This window comes from Mus caroli, chromosome 6 (genome assembly GCF_900094665.2).
Source record: "Mus caroli chromosome 6, CAROLI_EIJ_v1.1, whole genome shotgun sequence".
In the NCBI taxonomy this organism is placed as follows: Eukaryota; Metazoa; Chordata; class Mammalia; order Rodentia; family Muridae; genus Mus; species Mus caroli.
In genome coordinates this window covers 141,691,832-141,713,711 of record NC_034575.1, presented here as the reverse complement: position 1 = coordinate 141,713,711, position 21,880 = coordinate 141,691,832, and the positions used below count along the sequence as shown (strand labels likewise).

General features: G+C 41.7%; 1 protein-coding gene across 16 annotated transcripts in view; it reads left to right on the top strand.

Annotated features, from left to right (window-relative positions):
* The window catches only part of Sox5 (SRY-box 5), a 938,356-nt gene that overhangs the window by 862,035 nt on the left and 54,441 nt on the right, over nt 1-21,880 (top strand). For 11 of the 16 annotated variants that reach the window (XM_029478841.1, XM_029478846.1, XM_029478843.1 and 8 more), the window contains one exon: nt 6,015-6,161. The exons of the other annotated variants lie outside the window; for them this stretch is intronic. In XM_029478841.1, the coding sequence (XP_029334701.1) occupies nt 6,015-6,161 (147 nt within the window). The remainder of the gene's footprint in view (nt 1-6,014; nt 6,162-21,880) is intronic. 16 annotated transcript variants of the gene reach the window in all.

The window sequence follows — 21,880 nt, the reverse complement described above, 5'->3', positions numbered from 1 at the left end:
TATCTGGAGTGATGATTTTGGTTAAACACCAAGGAGCATACAAAATGGCAACTTTACCCTCGTGCCTGCTCCCTTAGCGAGTCCAGATAACCTCCCTGCTCCCATTAGAATACATATGAAAATATGAAAAATTCACTTATACTCGCTTTTAGCAGACTTCTATTATTCTTTGAAATATTGGTGTTTGGGGATAAGCATCACTCGGGGAAAAGGATGGATCTGTGAAAGCAGGCTTGGGAGACAGCTACACAGTGCAGAGCACTCGAGTTGTACTCTCAGCTTCAGAGTTGAGCAGCCCACACTACCAGTAACTCTATTCATCTTGGGGGGGGTCTGATGTCCCCTTCTGGGTTCTGTGGAGTCTATATTCACATGCGCTTACCCCTCCCCCCACATATACACACATAGTTTAAAGTAAAATAGATGCATAACAATACTTAAATAGTCACTTAACAAATCTCTCAGGTGCTTACCACAATCTTGGGCAGTTCGCAAATGACCTTTGAGAGCCACCATACTTGAACTTTACATACGGCATTTAAGGAATCCCGTACTCACAAAAAAGATGTTTCCTTTGCAGTAGGATATTCAACTTGGAGCCACGTAGAGAGTAAAGGAAATGAAGGCAAGACATGGGAAGGGTGGCTGCCCAGGGGTGATGTGGCTCTGCCTTTGTTATCTCTCTACACCCCCACCCTATTTGCCCCCAATGCATACTGAAGCCCACGGATTCATGAATGCATGAAGGAGGAAGACAGTTGCCTCAGAGCATCCATTATCTTATGACGCTTGGTCTTGGGAAATGACCCAATTCAGGGTTCCCTCTGTCTCATTCACCTCCATCCAGATTGTCTAGATCCATACCAAGGAGACTAAGAATGCACAAGAGATCTACGCCCATTGAAAGGCAATGGCATCATTTTCTGCTTACATCTGATGTTTTCAGGGAGCGGTGGAGATGGAGACAGAGGCATGGGCCCTGCCTGCAGGGCGTTTACCAGGCGCTCAATAGGTTTGGAACAACAAATCCTGATAGTTACTTTTGCCAGTGCCTAGTGTTTCAAATCCAGATACTCCAGATGGCAACTAGACACCAGGCTGGTAGCCAATGGGAGAAGCTGTGTTGTGAGCAATTTGGGGGAAAATACGCTATTAGGGAGAAGTGACAAGGGCTTGCTATCTCTCAGATGAACGTGATAATCCAACTTAGAGTATAAATTGGTTGTTACTTCATCAGACTACTCTATGATGAGCACTGAAACATTTGTGTAACATGTCTAAATAAAGTTAATATCCCCATTAAAAGATTGCACATATGTATCGTATATAACCATGGAAAAGGAGGGAATAGATTGTCCAAAAGGTTGGAGCTCTCATTTTACCCAAAAGATCAAGGTGGTGAGTAGAGGTGAACATCTCTGTCTACATAGCTTCACCAAGTTCTGATCTAGGACTAGACCACAAGAGCTCAGCAGGAAAATACAATGCCTATAGGTGACCTGTCAACCGAATACTCACCCGCCTTCCACATACACACTCCAATAAGCAGGACAAAATGGCAACCGCATTTGACTGACTGGGTGGAGGCGGTTCCCCTCTTCATGCTGCTGTGTGAGAGGCCTTGCACTCTCTACACTTTGAGAAGTGTCTGAGGCTGGACATGTAGCCCAGTGGTAGAGCGCCTGCCTAGGACATATATAGCCCTAGGTTCAGTGACTAGGACCTTAGGAAGAGAAGAAAGGGGAGGGAGAAGAGAAGAAAAAAGACAAGGAGGAGTTGGCAGGAAAGGACGGAGAGGAAAGGAGAGGGGTAAAGAGAGATGAAGGGGAGGGGAAGGAGAGAGTGTGCCATTTAGGAAGTTCCCAGAGAGATGGACTAGTCAGTGTTTTGTCTGCCTCAGTGCAGGATTATGAGATAGCCCTTCTGTCTGATTCATGCTACACACACACACACACACACACACACACACACACACACACACACACCCCAGAAAAGAAAGTGTAATACATTTGGCGGTCTCACAATGATTTATTATTATATGCAAATATATGATAAAAATTGCATATTACACTTTTTAAATGGAGACTTGAGTAAATTCTATTTTGTGCCCAACTAGGCTGTGACACTCTTTTCCTCTCGTTAATTCTCTTCTTAGTGGTGTCAGGGTCACATTCTGACAATCACAACGGTCACTCCTGGCTTCTAATGACCTGACCCTGCTGACCTCTGACAACAGACACTCCTGGGTCTAGTTCATCTTCACATAGGTTGCTCCTGTTCCGGTGCCTGCGTGTTTTAGTATGAACTCTCTTGCCTGCATTTCAAGGGCATCCACAGGAACACTGAGCCTGTGAACCCAGCCCCCCCCCATGCTGTTTGCTCCCCGGGGTGTTCCCTTGGCTTATGTGATTGACTGCTGTCAATCTCTGCACTGCCCACCCTCAGGTTTCCCTTCAGAAGAGAGGATGTGCTCCTACCTTCCCGTGGATATTTAAACTGCACACTTAGACAGTGTAGATCCGACCCAGGCTTGCATCCTTCCTCACAGGCAAATGAGAGATCTGATGGTCATTGTAGTCCTGTGGAGACCTCTACTTCTTTCCTTTCTAAACATCAGAAACAAACTGAAGGAGAGTAAACTTACTTCAGAGGCTGCAGCTGAAGGTTTGCTCTCACCTTGCTGGCTTAGCGGGACTACAGAGCTCTAACCCTGCAGACCAGGCTGAGGCTTTACCTTGACAATAATGTGGGGAGCTCCGACTCCATGGAACATTTAAGAAGTTTAGGGTTAAATACTGACTTCACCTACCTCTCCTCTCCGCCTTCAAATTCCAACGAGAGGTGAATTTTAAGGAAACACTAACACAAAATTGGTTATAATCAGGGTGCTGAGTATTTCCTGCCTTTCTGGCATCTGGAGGTTCCTACGTTTGCTTGTCTGTATGTGTGTGCCCCTCCCTCCAGCTCTCAAGTATCCTGCAGATCCTACTCGCTTGTGTAACATTTTCAACTCCTTCAAGGGCCATTATCTCCTCACCCAGAGCTGTGGCTGTGGAGATTTGAATCTTTATCCTAGCTATAAGCCATCTGACTTTGGGCAACTTTTAAAATTTGAATTCGAAAGTATGTCTTTGGCTAATAGAGCCCCAATAAACCCCAGTTCCCTTTGAAAAAATGGTGAGAATGAATGCTTGTGTGGAGTGAGGGACGGATGTGTGCTTTTTTTCTTTCTTTTTCTTTTTCTTTTTTACAATGTCGAGTATGTGACATCTCTAACCTTCAAACACAGAACAATGTTGAGGGTTTTGCCATTTCAACTTTAAATATAAATCCTGTAATTTTCTTTGAAAGTTGCAAATATGCCCATAATGATCAGTAATCATTGAATCACCTCTTAGGCATAATTGATAGAGTCATTTAAATGTCTAAACATCAACCATGATAGACAGACAGATAGACAGATAGCTTTAAAATATAATACTAAATCTCTCATGGCTCAAAGCTAAATTTTAAGTCATTGGAGTACTTTTTAAACAATTTGGTATTTGTATATAGATGTCTAGATGCCCTGAGTTACCTCTTTTAATTGGTGAAATGTCATTTTTATTATATACTAAAGCCAGGAACTTGAATCATTACCTCATGTCTCTAGTAATAACAACCAGTGCGATTCTTCTCAGAAACACATAAGAAATGCTATGGAAAATTACAGACTATAATGCAGTTGTGGGGCTAGACTGACAATTTTTGTATTTTTCAAATTCTCATGGGTCCATGTACTCTATTGGATATGTGTGTAATTTTTCCAAATTGTATCCTGAGGACACAGTTACGTTATAAATAACTTCATCAATAGCTCAAAATGATGGCAAGGAAAAAAATCCACTTTTCAAATCTCAGGAAATAATGTGCAAGTTTCCATCATGACCAGAAGATATTTGTTAATTCTGATTTAAAAACAAAAACGAAAAACCATAAACTCTGAAGTCTTCAGCCATAGAGCAAATTATTCTTTTACTCTTTATGTATAAGCTAAGATGTAGGAATGAAATTAGACATGTTATTATGACCCCAACACATATAAATGTGAAGATGGTGGTCGGTACTGATGATGGAAATGGCCTTCAGTAGGGAGCTCCCTACTCTCTCAGAGCATCCTCTGTCACTTCACGTGTAAATAAACTGTAATCCTCGCCACCAACCTAACCTTCCTGTTTACATTTGGATCATATGATCAGGAACTACAAGGAATGAATGTGTAGCTTCACGTGACCACAGCATGTGGCTTTCAGCATGCCACTTACAGTAGGATCCCACTTAGCAGAAAAGATTGTGTTTCTGGAACAATTTTCTGCTTTGAAATTGTTCTTCCCAGAAGACTATCCTATAGTCCTTCTCTCTGAGGACTTCAACTCCCTACCATCACTGTAGAAGCAAGGGATAGCACAGAAAAGACTCTGCAACTCAGACAAGTGTGAAATAGGAAATCAAAGGACATGCATAAATACACAGACATACAAACACACACACACAAACACACAGGCAAACACACACAAGCAAACACAAACACAAAACACATAAAACATACACACAAACAGAAACACACAAACATATAACATACACAAACACACAGACAAATACACAAACACAAACACACAATCACATAAAAACACATACAGCACATACAAACACACCAACACACAACACACACAAACACACACAAATACACAAGACACACAAACACATACAAACACACAACACACAAACACGCACACAAACACACAGCACACATAAACATACACGAACACACGATACACAAACACATGGGTAAACACACACACACAAACACAATCACACAAATACATAAACACACACAAACACACAACACACACAAACACTCAAACACAGAACACACAAATACACAACACACAAACACACAGGTAAACACACACACAAATACACAAACACACACAAACACATAAAAAACACACCAAAAACCACACAACATACACAAACACACACGCAAACACACACACACACACACACACACACACACACACACACACACGTTGTAAAGGTTAATTGCTTTCTAATGCAAACTGTCAAATGTCTCAAAGAATACCCCATGAAGAGGAAGGAGTGTTAACCTCTGTGATTGATGCCCATGTTGGAATGTGAAGTGGTGCTCTTGAGTTGGATACTGTGTCCTAAGATAGCATAAAAGGGAAATGTTCTTTAAATTGGCCAATTGTTTCTTGGAGAAACGTTTCTTTGTTATTTAATAAGAGTCAGTGTGTGTTTTAGAGAGGTTTGTGTGTGTGTGTGTGTGTGAGATGTGTCTGCTTATATCATGAAGTGGATTGGCTGTCTTGCAAGCACACAGCTAACAATCAGTGTAGGTAGAATGACCACCTGGTCTCCCAGAGGACCTTTCCTTCCTTCCTTCCTTCCTTCCTTCCTTCCTTCCTTCCTTCCTTCCTTCCTTCCTTCCTTCCTTGTCCAACAGGTTTCCCAATTAGCATACAGTTAATTCTTAGACTAGATAAATGGATGAATGAATGAATGAATGAATGAATGAATAAAAAATGTTTCAGTAAGTTCAGTATGTCAAAATGGAACCAGTGCAGATGAGAAATTTACTATGTATGTGGAGCTTAAATTCTTTACTGGTGTTTTACACGGTAAGGAATTTAATGGAGAACAGGTTAGAGCCTTGGCCAGAAGGTACCGCATGCTTGCTTCCAGGCCGTCCGTGTCGGTAAGGAATTAGTGTGACGACCACTTGTGTTGGGTGCCCCTGCAGCACCATCTCCAAGGTCCTCTTATGTGTTGCCTGCTGCTGCTCTCCTGAGAAGCAAACTTGTAGACCACAGCGACAGCTTCTCTCATTAACTGTCTCAGGTGTAACCTGTAACGGGGGAATGTGTAGGAAGCATGGCGCATCCCACTGAGATGCTCCTGAAGGGCGAGTTTGTGTTGTGACTGACAGCCTCTCTCTGTCTTTTCTTCTGTAGCAGTTCTATGCTGCCCAGCTAGCCGCAATGCAGGTTTCTCCAGGAGGGAAGCTCCTAGGCCTACCCCAAGGCAACCTTGGTGCTGCCGTGTCTCCTACCAGCATTCACACAGACAAGAGCACAAACAGTCCACCACCCAAAAGCAAGGTACCCTCTTCAATAAGCTGATCTGTCTTTGCACTTGAGCTTCGATGGTTCACAGTATTTATTGAAGGTCTCTTAGATTCCAGCCACCGGGCTGGCTAAACTTAGGGGGTATGTGGAGGTAAGACTTTTAGAAGGCGCCATAGCTGTATGTGTAAATTTACCTTTCTAATAATTGATTTATTCATTCAACAAACGTATTGGACAATTGTAATGAAAATCAGAAACAGGCATTTTTGAACCAGTGAGTTTATAGCCTTAAAAATAGATGTCTGTGAAACAATCAAATAGCCATCCTTTATAATCCAAAGGATGATCAATAATAGATGTCATGAAGCCATGTACAGATAAAGTACATTACATGTTATTAGGAAGGAGAGATTGGCTCCAGCAAGAAATGCAAACGTTTGCCAAGGGATAAACAACTGAAATAGAAACCTAAGCTGGAGTAGAATGGGGACATATGGAGTGTTTCTTTAAAACTATCGATAACTGTTGCAGTGCGGCGTGGCAGTGGCAGCGCTGTAATTTTAGATATGTCACACATCCACTGAGATTATCGTGTAAAGACAGCAAGATAATAATAGTATTGGGAGACTATTTAAACACAGTGCTGGCTTCAGAGCTGGGGGCTGATTTCCTGGGAACATGGGGAAAGCTGGGGGAATTAAAGATGATCCCCCCCCTCCGTTAGGGGAGAGCAGAGAGTCTTGGGTATAAGCCTTCGTGTGCGCGGACTTCAGTTGTGTGCCATTACGTGAACACAGTAAGCTTCCTGCAAGGCGAGCGAGGCTGGCCAGAGAGGATGCTTTCTGGGGTTATTCAAAAAGTAAATGGAAATATTTAACTGGATTAGAAGTTAATCAGAAAAATGACACCAAACATCTTTTATCATCATCATTATCATCATCATCATGTAGAAATTTGCTTTCATCTTCCATTCCCTGGATGAGGTGTGGAATTGTCTTAGGAGAGTTGGGGAGGAATGATCCTGACGTATGTGAAGAAGCACATGAGTAAGACAGAAAACATTGAACGGGGGTGGGGCTCAGAACATCAGTTCAGTTATTGTAAAACTCCAGCTCGAGGGTTATGGAAAAGGACCATTGTATCAGTTGGAAGGACTCCCAGTTCCTTCCTTCTTAGGGTTCCCAGTGGCCTTTCTATATTGTTAAGAGGAGAATACATTTTGCATAAGTGTAGCCTGACAGAGGATCTGGGACTGTGATGAGAAAAGGCACAGTGGGGAATGGCAGGGCAGGAACATGTGCCACCTTCAAATTGCTTCTGCTCTTTGGTGGACCTCAGGAGCCCCCTGCGTCTTGTCTAAGGCCAGACCTGCTTCTGTTTATTATGTCTGGCACATGTAAAGCCAGAGATCAAAAGCAATTGTAACAAGTTACCTAATCAAGTTTAATTCTAAAGTGGTCTTGTGATGGCTCCTGGTGCTAACAGTTTTAAAGTGTTATATTTACAGATACATTTTAAGCAAAATAAAGGCAAGTAGCACAGAGCCCTTCTTTTACACAGATGCCTCTGCAAGGGGTGAGTCTGTTTCTCTCCTTGATGCGTTAATGTCCCTTCACATCATGAGCCTTACCAGTGCTTTGCAATACGGTCACCCCTTTCAGGATTGTAGAATGTTAAGTTGTTTTACATGGTTAGTGGGTTTTTCCCCCTTACTTCTAAGTGAAATTTTTAACATTAATATATTCTCAACCATTTTACTTACACAAATAATGAAAAAAGGTTTAATTCCAGACAGCCACTTCCGTCTTTGCCTTTGCTTAGTCTCTGGTCATTCATCCATCTGTCCATCCATTAGCAGGCTGGCTGGGTGACTGCTACAATGGTCCTTTCCTAGGTAACAATAGCAAATGCCAAAGCCAGTGAAGGTCCCTTTTGTTACGATTGGGAAAAGGCTTAGTGGACCAAGTGGTTTTATGTACTCATAAAACCCTATGAATTCAGCATACAAAAAAAGAACAATTGTTTTAGCAGTGTTAAAATTCTTCTACATCTTATAGTTTGCATGCCTCTCTTTATTTCAGAAAAGGGAAAATGTAGATTGTGTTTCAATTATTGTGATTTACATAATGTAAACATATATTCTATGATTTATCTTCAAAGTGTAGTTACTTTGTAGAAGTCAGCCTTTGTGAACTCTCTATCACACAAAGCTGAAGAAACCAATGGGTGCCCTTCTTCCCGCCCACAGTTATAGCAACATGTATCAAGATTTAACCAATAATATCATTCTTCTCTTTCAATATCAACGCAATCTAATGGAAATGTGTCCCTAGTGTCCTCTGGCATGCTCTCTGCACTTCTTTCGTTGTTAGAGAGAATTCCAAAATATCCCTGTGCTGATCTAGTCCATCAGAAAAATACAGTGAGTTTAAAAAAAAAAAAAAGAGCCAAGGCACTAAGTTGCATCATTGCATCATTTGAATGTAGCTCCCCAAATTACAAGTAGTAACAAATAAATAGAACCCACTTGCTCTCTTGTAGCTTAGAAATGATGTCTGCACATAGCCTGGTGGCTGTTGTGACTCCACAGAGCTAATTTATTCATGGATATTCATTGATTAACATATTTATGTTTTTACACAATCAGCATTAGTACCTTGGAGAATGTTCTCTCTCTCTCTCTGTGTGTGTGTGTAGGTGTTGTTGTGGCAACTTTTTATGCTTGTCTTACCATCACACAATAACGAAAGGCCTTTGTGTACATACCTACTTGGCATAAATTGAAGCTTATGGTACAAGGATGCTTCTTACGGGGTGGCAGGTAGACAGTGCACTTACTGACAGCTGTCAAAAGTGAAGTGTGTGTTCTGAGCTGTATCACCTATCCTCCTCCTGGGTGCACCATTGCCTCTGACTCCCAACTCTAGAGGACATAGCAAAACTTATTTGCAATTTGCAAAAAGAAAAAAAAAACATGGAAGGGGGGATCAAAGGGAGGGGCTCCAAAAGACTGTAAAATTGTGCAGCATGGGTCCTCTGATGCATGCTGTTTTCAATCTGCTGTGTGCCAGTTGGAGGCTCAGGGAGTGTGTGCGCGAGAGAGAAAGGATAATACTGAGAAATGACAGAGTGGCTGTGACCTCCAAGCTCAGCCTGGAAATCCAAGACATTGATTTCACTTAGCATTCCTGCTGAGAGATCTGGCGGAGTTCAGTTGTAATAAAAGAACAAGATTCTGTTCTAATGGTAATGGCGTATGACAGACGTATCACTTTGTCTGTCCTCAGCACCAGAGAGAGCAGGATTGGAGAAAAGGTCACCTGACCTGCCTGGGGTGTTGTACAAGTGCTATAGTGAGCTTTGAACTGCCGCCTAGAAATGTAATTATTTATAATATTAAATGATAAAGCAAGCTTTAGAGGACTCACAGTGCAAGTCTGAAAACTGCATGTGGGGGACTGCATTTTGTAACAGAGAAAATTCTAGACAATGGCTGGTCAAGTCAAAGTCTGCATTTGAGAGCACAGGCTTTTCTGCCCTTCATGTCACTGCTATGGGGTATTCTCATCCAAGCCTGAAGCTGTGTCACTGTCCAGTGTTCAAATGCCTTGGCTTAATTAGTAACATGCTGTGTGTGTGTGTTATTTGTAGATATATTGTATTTATGTAGACATGTATGTGGATATATTTTCAGTGTGTAATCTGCCAAAGGCAGTATAGTGGAGAGTTAAGACCATGGGTAATCATGTCCACAGCACATCAGGTCTTTTTAAAGACACCGACGTTTACCTTGCAAGCAGGTTTTGAAGTCTCCCCTGCAGATCCTATTCCGCAGCTGTCTTAAATTGAACCAATGAAGGCAAATAAACTTAGCTCCTTGTGAACAATCTCTCAGCTTAAATGCAACGCTGTAGCCCATTTTAACAGGTAGATGTTGGCAAACATCATGGGATAGAATTATGAAATGTCCAACTTTTGTACAAGGGATTCTGCCTTCTCGTAGGAAGGAATGTTTAGCATACTGTTGCATGATAGCGGATTTTGAATCTTGCTTCAAATATGCTTGCCTGCCTTAACGAATGTTTAAATTTGTTTACCGTCTAGATTGTGCCACAGAGCAGACTGATGGAGGATGTGTTCAGCATCCCGCTTGTCAGTACCACACGTTGTTTATTTAAACCACTTGCTGTGAGTTCTCTACGCTTTTGAGAGCCCAGCCAGCTTCTCCACCACAGAGCCCTTCTCCGCATTAGTTGGGACAGTCTACGCTTCATATTTTAAGTGATTTTTTTTTTCATTACAAAAGCAGTCACTTCTTTGGGGAAATTTTAGGGTCAAATGGTACATGCTATTACTGAATGTTTCTCAGTGTTTGATGGAGACATAAGTACCTCCTGCAACCACCAGCACAGTTAGTTAAGCTGATGACAGCAGAGAATCCCTGGGTGCTTTTCTTTTAACCCTGCCATGACCCTTGTCACTGTGACCCTTGTCACCATGACCCCACCTACCACTGCTGTCAAGCCCATGCCAATGGCAAGAACACACAGATTGTCCGAATCCATTTTGTTGTTGCTGCTGCTCTCTTCAAATCCTTCTGGCAGAGACGTCCCCTTGGGCTCAGGAATAGCACCTGGGAGTTAGGACAAGGGAAAGAAATGCTTGTCTGACAGAGCCAGAGCCGGCCCTGGCCAACTGAGCAGATATGATCAGTTCCTTTCTGCTGTACATCCTTATAAAGACTGCTTCAGTTCCTAAGGCGAGAGTTAGAGCTTTGCAGGTACCTGATCCACTCTCACAGAAATGAAGTGGGTTGTATCTGAGCTGCCAGTGACTTGTAATAGATGCCATTTCTTTTTTAATGGTACCAATCACATATTTTGAGGCCATCAAGCAAACACTCCCTCATATCTGATCTGTGGGGATGGGTTTATAGTTTAACACTCTTAAGTCACAGCTACACATATTCCCAAGATGACTTAATGCTCTACAGGGAGGGTAATGTCTTGATTGAAGACTGGTTACCATACATTTGGAAAATGACTGCAGTTTTAGTGACTCGAGACAGGTTATTATAATGCCAAGTGGGAGGAAAAGGAAAGTAGGAATTCGAACTGATGGTTCCCAGTCCAGTCCTAACCAAGTCTAACTAGCAGTTCTGCTACTGTTGAAATTGTTGGATGCTGTTGTTTTACTTAGTCTCTTTTGTGTATGTGTGCTAAGTTTTTGTTTGTTTGCTTGCTTGCTTTTAAAGCTTTTTGTATTTTTATGGTTTTTGAAATGGGGTGTCAAGTAGCCCAGGCTGGATTCTAACTTGCTTTGTAGCCCCAGACTACCCTTGAGTTCTTGATTATCATGCAAGCACCTCCCAATGGCTGGGATGGCAAGCATGCTCTTTGGAGCCCAGCCTATTTTATTTCTTTTTATTAAAGTTTATTATTTTTACTAACATGTCAGAAGCATCCTTTAAATATATAGCAAGAAACCTCAGGAGATCTCATGGGTATAAGATGGACCAGGAGGAGCTAAGGCTAGCACAGTAGTATTTCTGTAATAAAATGTACACAGCACAACTTAGTGTGATTATAACTACGTTTATGAACTTTTATACCTCACACAGCCATGGAAATGTCTGAATGGTAACAGTGCTGGAAGTGCCACTCTGAGATGCGGAGGCCCTCAGACCACTTGGAGATTATGGCTCTTATCGTACTCTCTTGGATAACACAGTCAGTCAATATCTCAGAGCATCAAAACTCACTATACAGGGGCCAGCACTGGCCTGAGGCTGCTGTAGCAAGGAGACTTGGACTTGCTGAAATAGTCTTAAGTGATAAGGGGCCATGAATAATCACTGTACATTAATGCCATGGAGCCATCTTCAAATTGGTGGGCCTGGTATTACTACATATTCAATCTCTCCTTCGACTTCAGAGCAGAATAATATTTTAGCCTCAGCTGATTAAGACATCATTGAAATTGGCCAAGTGTTTTATTCACTCTCTGGAAAGTCAATTAAACACCAGAGTCTCCCTGGGACTTTGGTCCAGAGAGATACATCGTTTTCTGCAGAATAAGCTACCAAACACACTATCTTCACTCTATATTTCGACATATGTGAACCTTTGAAATATGCTGTTGATGTATCAGGCTTGCAAGGTGCATTCATTTAAGAGTCACCCCATAGAGCTCTCTGTCACTGTGGCCCTTCACATTTAGCACTTCCTGGGTTGAGACAGATTTACAGTGGATGTAGCAATCACCCTGTGATTTTAAGTAGTTTTCTTGTTGTACTCTCTTGTTACTCAACTGGAACATGTTAATTGAAGTGTTCATATTTAAGCCCTGGGATGTGCTCTGCACCTTCCTTCTCTGCTCTGCTCAGTCCTAGGGAACCTTCCTGTAGCTCAGTGCTTAACCATAGGCGCTCTCAGCTCCAGGGCCATAAATGTCCAAACGGGTCACCCGGCAATATATTCTCAGAACCTGGAAAAGTGATAGTAGCCATGGGTGTGGTGGAAATATGACACAAATTATAAAGGAAAGACAGAAAAATTACAACCTCCGCATTAAATATAAAGGGGAAACAGCCAGGGAGGATTGAGGAATGCCCTTTGCATCCCTCTGGCCTGGGCACTGTTGGTATTCTGATGTTATTTAGAATGGTTTGTGCCTCAAACACAGCATGGTGATGCACATCAAGTCTCTTTAATAACACAAACCACAGGAAGGAAAGGCTGTTGGGGATTGGTCTGCCTAGAAAGATCCAGTGGACAATGTTTCATCAATGACACTTGTCTTGTCGCTCCTGGGATCAACCCAGAGGAGAGTTTTTGACAGAAGTGCAGCTTATTCGAGGCAGCTGAATGTAAGGAATGTGGGGGAGTAAAACCTAAGTCCTTTAGAGAAAGAAAATGGAGGCTGTAGAAGAGCAGGCTCCCAGAACAGCCTGGCTGAGCTGACCTGTCTTTCTCCCTTTCCCTGGCCGAGACAGAGTGCACAGCCCAGTCACCTCTGTCCCTTCCTCTGGGGGAATTCACATGTAGTTTACATTTCTGAAAACATACATTGAGACAGCTGAAATAGTCTTCCACCCTCCATAATCAGGCTCTCATTAGAGACTTGCTACATGGCCCCTCTCATCCTCTTCAGACAATGCAGACAGACTCTGTTGAAATAAAGAAAGACATGAAACTTTAGAGTTGATCTCTTTATCAGTTTGCGCACATGCTGCTGAGACATGCCTCTTCACAAAGTAGGCAAAGGTCAGTGGGCCTTCTCCCAGACAAGCACCTAAGCAGACATTTAGTACTACACTGGCAGCCAACTACTGGTGCACAAATTACTGGAAAATAGTGTGCATGTATATGCATTTGTGGAATTTCTATCCGAAATTTCCCCTTGAAAGAACAAAAATTACTATTAATGCTTTCACATGTCACATGACAGCAAAAATAAATTCATTTGGCCATTAAATAGGGGTAGACATGGGCATGAAACAAAAGCAATAGAACTCTTGCAGAGAAAGGGACATATGTGTAAAGCTCATCTTCAGAGACCTGGTTAGCAAAGGTGGAGATTCACTTAGACTACGTTCAAAGAAAGCAGAGAGGGCTACTTAGTGCAATACACTGGGCATGAGGCCTCTTACCTCTGACTGGAGTCCTGGAGTGACAGCAAATCAGTACCCCATATCTAATTCAGAATAACTCCATCACCGTAAGGTTCTGTCTTCGCTGGACTTTAGCCAGCTCTCTGGGACTTTTCTGCTGAATGAGAGACAGCGTGGTCATTTGCAAGTGACATGGAAATCCAATCCGAACTGGGTCAAGCAAGACGAAAAAGTACTCACTCACGTTAAGCAAGCAAACCGTCTGGCTAGTCTGCTCTCTCTGTCAGGAGCCTTGGTTGTACCACGGTGAGGCAGTTTGTGCTCCTCACCTCTGTTCTTTTGTTTGTCTCCAAAGGGCTCCCTCTTCAGTATTCCTTGGTCAAGACATTGCTTGCATCTACCACCCATTGATCTCTCATGTATGACTGGATACCTGTGGTCTCCCACATTTGGCTCTAGGCAACAGTACCACAGCCACTCATAAAACACTTGGTTCTCTTAAGACACTGCAGTCTGGTGGGGAAAGACAGACTATAAATCATTGAGCTAGTCAGTCGCTTCTTTCTGGTCTCGAAGAAGAGAACCATGGCCACTCACAGTGCTTGGGGAGGGGAGAAGAGACCTCTGGAGAAGCTTGGCAGAGGAAGTCAGCCATCTGACTGGCACTAACAGAAGAAGGAACTTAACAGTGGAGGATTAACCATCCTGCAGAGCCTAGGGTATAGTCCTGCCTGGTCTTAAGTTGCCATGTGGACCAGGAAGGCCATGCATGAGCCACTTACTCTGGATGGGGAAAGGTTTTGAATGATCTTCTAAGCATGTCTTCTTTTTTTTTTTTTTGACAAATTTATAAATACACGGTGTATCTATGTATTCAAATCATTCCCATCCCCCTCTCTCCAATTCCTCCTTTGTTCCTCCCACTTCTTGTTCCCCCCACTCCCTCTCAAACTCGTGAACACTTCTTAAATTATTGTCATTACTCACATGTGTATGTGTGCACATGAACACACACACACACACACACACACACACACACACACACACACACACACACCCCTGCATTGTAGAATCTACCTATTCCACTTAGTGTTGCTCACATATATGTACATGTGTTTATGCTGACTGCTTAGCATCAGAGGTTTGTCCCAGGAGAAAACTGACTCACCGTCTCCCAGCAGCCAGTGATTGCCTGTAGTTCTTCACCTGGGGATGGAGTCTTGTGAGACTTACCCCATCCGCAAATGCATGTCACATGGTATTACCACTGTGCAGATTTTGTTCAGGAAGCCATACTGTTGAAGTTTCACAGATGCAGCTGCCCTGTCAAGTCTAGAAGTCATTATCTTACTGCTGATACCTCAGTCCTCTGGCTCTTAGTGTTCTTCTGCCTCTGCTTCGGCGATGTGCTCTGAGCCTCCGATGAGAGGTGGCACACTTCCTATTTGTCACGGTCCTCATCAAACAGTCATAAGTATGTTGACATTGTTTGCCTTCCTTGGGGTAGTCTCAGAAAACTTTGTGCCCAAGGCAAGATTGCTTTTTACAGCTAAGCTCCTAGGCCGGTGAATTCATATTTGAATCATCTCTGCAAAGACATCCTTAGGAACACTGTGGAATGTGAGCACTGTTGACATCCACTGCCACTGGAGGGACAAGACAGTTTGATTTGACAAATATGTATTGATTGACACATCATTGTCCATTAGAGTTGTAGGAGCTGAAGATGGGCAATGTGGCTGATCTTGGCAGCCCAGGCCCACAGTGCCAGCGTGACAAGGAGATAGAGAAACCCTCACATGAGGCTTACAGAGCAAAGGGGATTTTATTTAGCCTGGAGGAGTCCCTGATTTTATTTTTTTAAAGTGGAATCACTTTATCAAGTCTCTGTTTGTTGCTAATATTTTCAATTAAATGTAATTGATGATATTATAGCCAGCTCTATGCAACAAATTACAAGCTGCTCTTTAGTAGTACTAGTTCAATACCATGTGAACCTAGTATTGATGTCTACTCGGTCAAATGAAAAATACAACAAAGGGGACGACAGCACCACAGACTCTCTGTTACTCAGGCACCACAGTAAAACTCTGGTAGTGCTAACAACACCTGGTAGTGAAGCAGAAAGATCACAAGTTCAAGGTCACCCTCTCAACTATACAGTGAGACCCAGAGTAAACAGAGAGGGCCAGGGATGCAGCTCTCTGACTGGGTGCTTAGCTAGAACATGCAAAGCAAAGCTCTGAATTCAATGTTCAGCCCTGAAAGCACTGTAACTGCTGTAAATGAGTGTATACTAGAGCCTAGGGATACTCTTGCATGGTGATGGTCTGGAAAGAAGGCTCAGCATTTAAGAACGTACACTGCTCTCTCACAGGACCTGAATCCACATGCAAAAGCATGGTGTACTCTTTGAGACATTCATTTTATTTCAGAGAGAGATCAATATACATTATATGTGCTGCTGACAACATATATAGAAATTATGGCATTTTGACAAATGCAAAATATGTATATCAACAAATTATATCTATCAACATATCATTAGATTCGGAAGTAGCAAATAATTTGAAGGAAAGTAAATTTGTGTCTAGTTAAGTATTCCAAGTTTTTCTTGTTATTTTGGTAGTATATAATTGAAAAATTAACTTTTACACTTTTTTGTATATAGTCTAAAACATCTCATCTTTATACCCAGAAAACAGCATATATATATATATATATATATGTATATATATATATATATGACATATATCCAAAACCTTATAACCTTAGTATGATTTCAACAATACCCATGAAGTATTGTTGAAGACTTTTAGGTATCCATTTAAAAGTCAATGAAAACCATGGAGATATGGTTTAGCAGTTATGAGTTATGGATCTGATTTTTATTTTAAGAACCTAAGGATTCAAGATCCTCTTCTTGGCTTCTGTAGCACATGCACACACATGTTCATACACACATGTGTATTGGCACAAGCACACACATGTTCATATACACACGTGTATCAGCAGCACATGGTACACAGACTTAACATGCAGGCACTCACAAAACACATAAAATACAAGTAAATGGATCTTACCAAACACATAGTTTAAGACATCCATAAAGTTCATATAAAACATCTATGAGAAAAAGTTATTTTGTGGTCAGAAATTAGTGATGTGATTTATTTAATCACATACTTTCAGATGTTCTTGGTATTTTTTTTTTATCTTGCTGATATTTTACTCATGAAGCTATAGCAATGTCTGCTTTATTATGTTATATTCCATAGTGTGGATTCTTTTCAAATATACCTGTTTTCATATCTACTCCTGAACCTAAAATGTGGAGGTGACACTAAGTGTACAAAGTTCACCTAAGGAGACATAGAGCCCTTTTAACTTTTGGAGACAGAGTATCACAGTACAGCCCTGCCTGACTTAGAACTCTCTATGTAGACCTGGCTGGCCTCTAACTCACAAAGACCCTCCGGACCCCTACCCCAAGGGTTGTTCCAGGCATCACCATAGAAACAGAGACTGTTTTAATCCAGAGCCTGAAAACTGGCAACCATAAAGTTTTGAATCACTATATGCCAAATATATCTCAGCAAACATATGACTGGATTAGTATCAAATGTAGAGGAAAAAAAGATGTGCCCATCAGATCCATTCTGAATGGGTGTATCACACTAACTGTGAGTTTAGAGTCAGAGGAGTTTGAAAGGTCAGAGTTCACCTCTGAGAGCTCTACAGCCTGAGATATGGGCATATATACCATGTGACATAGGTAACTCCCAGGTACCCGAGGTTGACAGGGAAGAATATGCCCTCTTTGTATGTAATTTTATTGGACCTCCTTGGTTATATCACTGCCCTTGAGAGCCACAGGACGTGAAAACACAATATCCACCAGCCTCAGAAGTGACTCTTTCAACTATGCACAGGCAGTTGAAGATGTATCTGCAATTCTGTTTCCCTGGGGACAAAGATGAGATGCTTTTGTCTACGTACAGACAACAGTGTAAAAGTAAAAATGTCAAATTATAGAAGACCAAAGTAACAAGATATACTTTAAGCACTTAACTAGATACAAATTTACTTTCCTTCAAATTATTTGCTACTTCCAAACATATCTAATACTATAGTGTTCTCATAAAAAAATCACAGATTTCATTTGGCTTCAATTCTGGTGCAATAGATTGTGAGATGTATGTCCAGTACTCGGGTACCACTGGAGACTGGCATCTGAACGGCCTCTTCAAGAGCTGAGAGACCTTACTTTCTTCTTGTCTATTTTATAATATGAGCTTTTCTGTTGTGCAGTTTTGATGGCTTTTGCGGGTCTTTCATAAATAAGGGGGAAAAGAATTTGCGAGCAGAAATAGAATAGATGAAGTGTTGCAAGGGAAAAAAATCTTTCTCTTGTGGTATTTTATTTCCAGTAGCACTTAAAATAACAGGAGAGGAGAGGCTGCCGTGAAGTGTGTTTTAAAAGCGTTGTGACGGCAGCAGGAATGCCCGCAAATAGGTACAGATTTGTGTTTTCTATACTTCACTATGCAAGTCTTTGGAGGATCAGAGTTTCATTTTAAGTCAGCAGGAGCCCCGTACTGATGTCAGCCCTATGCGTGTACAGGGCAAGACAAGAATTTTGGGTCAAATGATGGAATGTTCTGGTGCCAGTTTTCATAGAGAATGTGCGATCACCTATCTAAAAATGGAGATTCCAGGTCAGTTTTGCGAGAACGGCCTTGTGATTGTGACTCGGTACATTTTGGCTGTCCCTTTCCATCAGGACTCACAGATTTACACCAAACTAGAATTCTGACTTGTTACATCAAGCAAAATAATTTACACACTTGGAATTAGATCGATAGAGAGAGACCTAAGCCAGGACTGGAGAGAGGTCAGCGTTTAAAAAGTCACTGGCTGCTCTTCCATAGCACAAGGGTCCCATTCCCAACACCAGCAAGGTGGCTCACAACATCTCTCAACTCTGCCCAAGTTATCTGATCTGATCAGATACATATGTGAGACACGATATACCTGCAGGCAAAACACCCATGCAAATAAGGCAAAAATAAAAAATATATATATATATATATAAATAAATAAAAATAAACAAGTAAGCAGAGAGACCTGGAGTAAATGTGTGTTAACAGTCCAGTAGTAACAATGACTGACCCATTAGTTACCACCATGTGCGGTTTGAATTTTCATCATCTCAAACTTTGACAAGTTACATTTATTAATACAACCTGACTTGAGAGAATGTCGCTATGGGGAGGTTTTCTTTCTAAATCAATTGCATGGCTTTTAGGTATTCAAAATGTGAACTTTCCGGGCCTTTGCATAACCATACTGTTTTCTGCAGTCTGAGGCAGGCCATTGAGAATTTGGTTGGACAAAGGGAAATATTGAAGTATTTTATAAAAGTATGCCTTCAAAATGTTGCCGAGCCTCAATTAAACAACACAGGTCTACTTAAGGCACACAGTTAATAGCACCGAACTCGTTTACAACCCGAGAGGGCCGAGCAGGAGAGGAAAGAAACATTGTCAATCTGCCCCAAACAGCTGATTTCGGAGCTTGCCTGGACGGAGCAATATGTTTCTTCCCTGCCTTATATAATTAAAAAAAAAAAAAAAAAACGATGTAATGAAGGGTTTCTCGTAGCTGTGGCTTCTAGCACTGCTTTCGGGAGATGAACTATGATATGCTGGAAACCAAACAGAAGGAAAGAAGGGTGATAACCAAGCCTTGTGTAATGCAATGGGAAACACACAAGAAAATGCACCATTAAAACATTGTGGCAGAGTGCTCTTCCATTACAGCATAAACTATTGAAAGTTTCTAACTGGGGTAGGGGTGGGGGGGGGTGGGGGGATATAGGAGGCCAACACAGCAGCCTGCAGAATGTGAGCTGCCTCCTCCCCAGACTGTGAAGGGTGAAGCGTGATTGACAGTAAGATCTCTCTTGAACTCTGAGTGGATTTAAGAATAAAAACACAAAGATAGAAATGTCCAAAAGAGGTGCAGTGCTGCCTTCCCATGGCAGTCTGGTAGCCAGCCCCTTTGTCTGTCCTGAGACCTTTGCAAGCCTCTCTTCCAGTGCTCTAAGGGTGCCACCTTCTAATGCACCCTGTCTTATATCATTTTGCTCATTATCCCTCCTCTGTACATAGAGTCTGCATTCTTCCTTCCACTGTTCCATCCTGACACCTGTGCAATGCTTTCTACCCCAAACACCACTTTTATAAAAACTGGGTTAGCTTATTGAGAGTGATCTCACCGCACACAGACCGATGCTCTCAATAGCAGCTCAACTCCTGTGCAACGTTCCTGTCCTTGTGACCCTCTGTGATTCTAAGCCCCTAAAGGGTGGGGATTTTATAGTCCTACTAAGCATGATGCTTGCCTGCCCTCATTACACTGACCCTCTTTGAAAAAGTTTTTTTGTGGTCAGAGCCCAGTACCTCTGACCATTGCAGGAGCATTTCAAGATATCATAGGCAAAATGTAATTTTGCTTAAGAAAAAATATCATATTCTTGAACTCTGGAGAAAGATTCCATATCCAGAAAGATTATGGAATTCAGAGGTAGGATTTTTTTCAGTATTTATTTTTCTAGATTAGGCTTGATACTCTGGATTTAGGAATTGTGATGACTAGTCCATGGAAAGACACTGTATATTGCAGAGTACATGTGTATGCACATATGAATATGCATGTGTTGTATATGGGCCTGATTTGCACACACTTTCTGTCATGTGCAGGAAGCATCCTCACTTTGGCAATTTTTGCCCTGGGTTCTGATTGTGAAACTTGCCTTGGAGGAGGTCCTGTGGTTGGAACAGCAAACCCTTAAAACTTGGTGGAGGAAATGAGTGTTGTATCCCAGTGCATGGACTGCCTGTCATGCAGAAAGCCCTGTGTTTGACACCCACCACTACATAAAAATATATGGTAGTGCATGCCTGTTACCCCAGCACTCTGGTTAGGTAGAGACAGGAGGACTGGAGATCAGGGTCATATCTAGTTACATTGTTAAGTTTGAGTATAGCACGGGATACATGAGGCCAGAAAATATACAAGCAGCATTTTGGTCAGATATAGGTTAAACACCTGGCTTTCTATTTTACACATTCGCTTCATTAGCTCACTAAGAATCCATATTAAAGTGAGCGACCTCCCTCCTGCGGAGAATAGTAAGATGATTAGACTTATTACGGGGATTTACTGGTTTGGTTACGTTGTTTAATTAATAGTCCAAGGAAGAATTTTAGAAGATAAATCTTACTGGTTTGTTTTCCTGGTTTTTGTCTTTTTGAGGTTCTTTTATTCTGCCTCTTGTATGCCAAACAATCCCTTAAGTTAACAGAAAGGCAAGCCATACATCTAAAGATACATATGACTATGACATTTATGTATAGATTTATGCAGCATTATGTAATCTACCTCACTGAACATAACATGTTGCATTATGTATAACGTTTACATTGTTACTTATTTAATATAATTATATCCAGATACAACTTCATAGTATATGTGCATATAAAATACACTGTGCAACATTGCATGTTATAAATACTTTTATAGAGAAGGTTATTGTGTATATAATACGTCTTATTCTGCAGCAACCACAGCGACAGGTTCATTGTATGGGCTTACCTAGTAGATAGAAATACTATTTAAAACAGCATAAAACTCTAAGTTAGAGTCACTCAGCGTTTTCTCCTTAATTCAGCAGAAGCTTGAAGCCTGGAGGCACATTCACTGGGTGGAATCTGCTGTGGGTGCCAGCATGAGAACCAGAGTTCAGGTTCTTTCTGCATCTGTGTAACCCCAGCACCAAGAGACCCCAGGCGTTACCAGACAGAAAGCATTCTGCAATGGAGGAATTCTAGTTCCAATGAGAGGCCTGGTCTCAAAACTAAGTTAGAGAGGTGACTAATGAATACATTCAGTGTCTAACTCTGGCCCCAACAATTACCACGTGTGTGCTGAGTGTGCCCATTAGTACACACACACACACACACACACACACACACACACCTCTATAATGATGTCATTGTAGTTGATACATAAAAAAATCTTTTATGCTATTCAGGCTGGGAAATATATTATTCTTCTAATGGTATGGGCTGTGAAA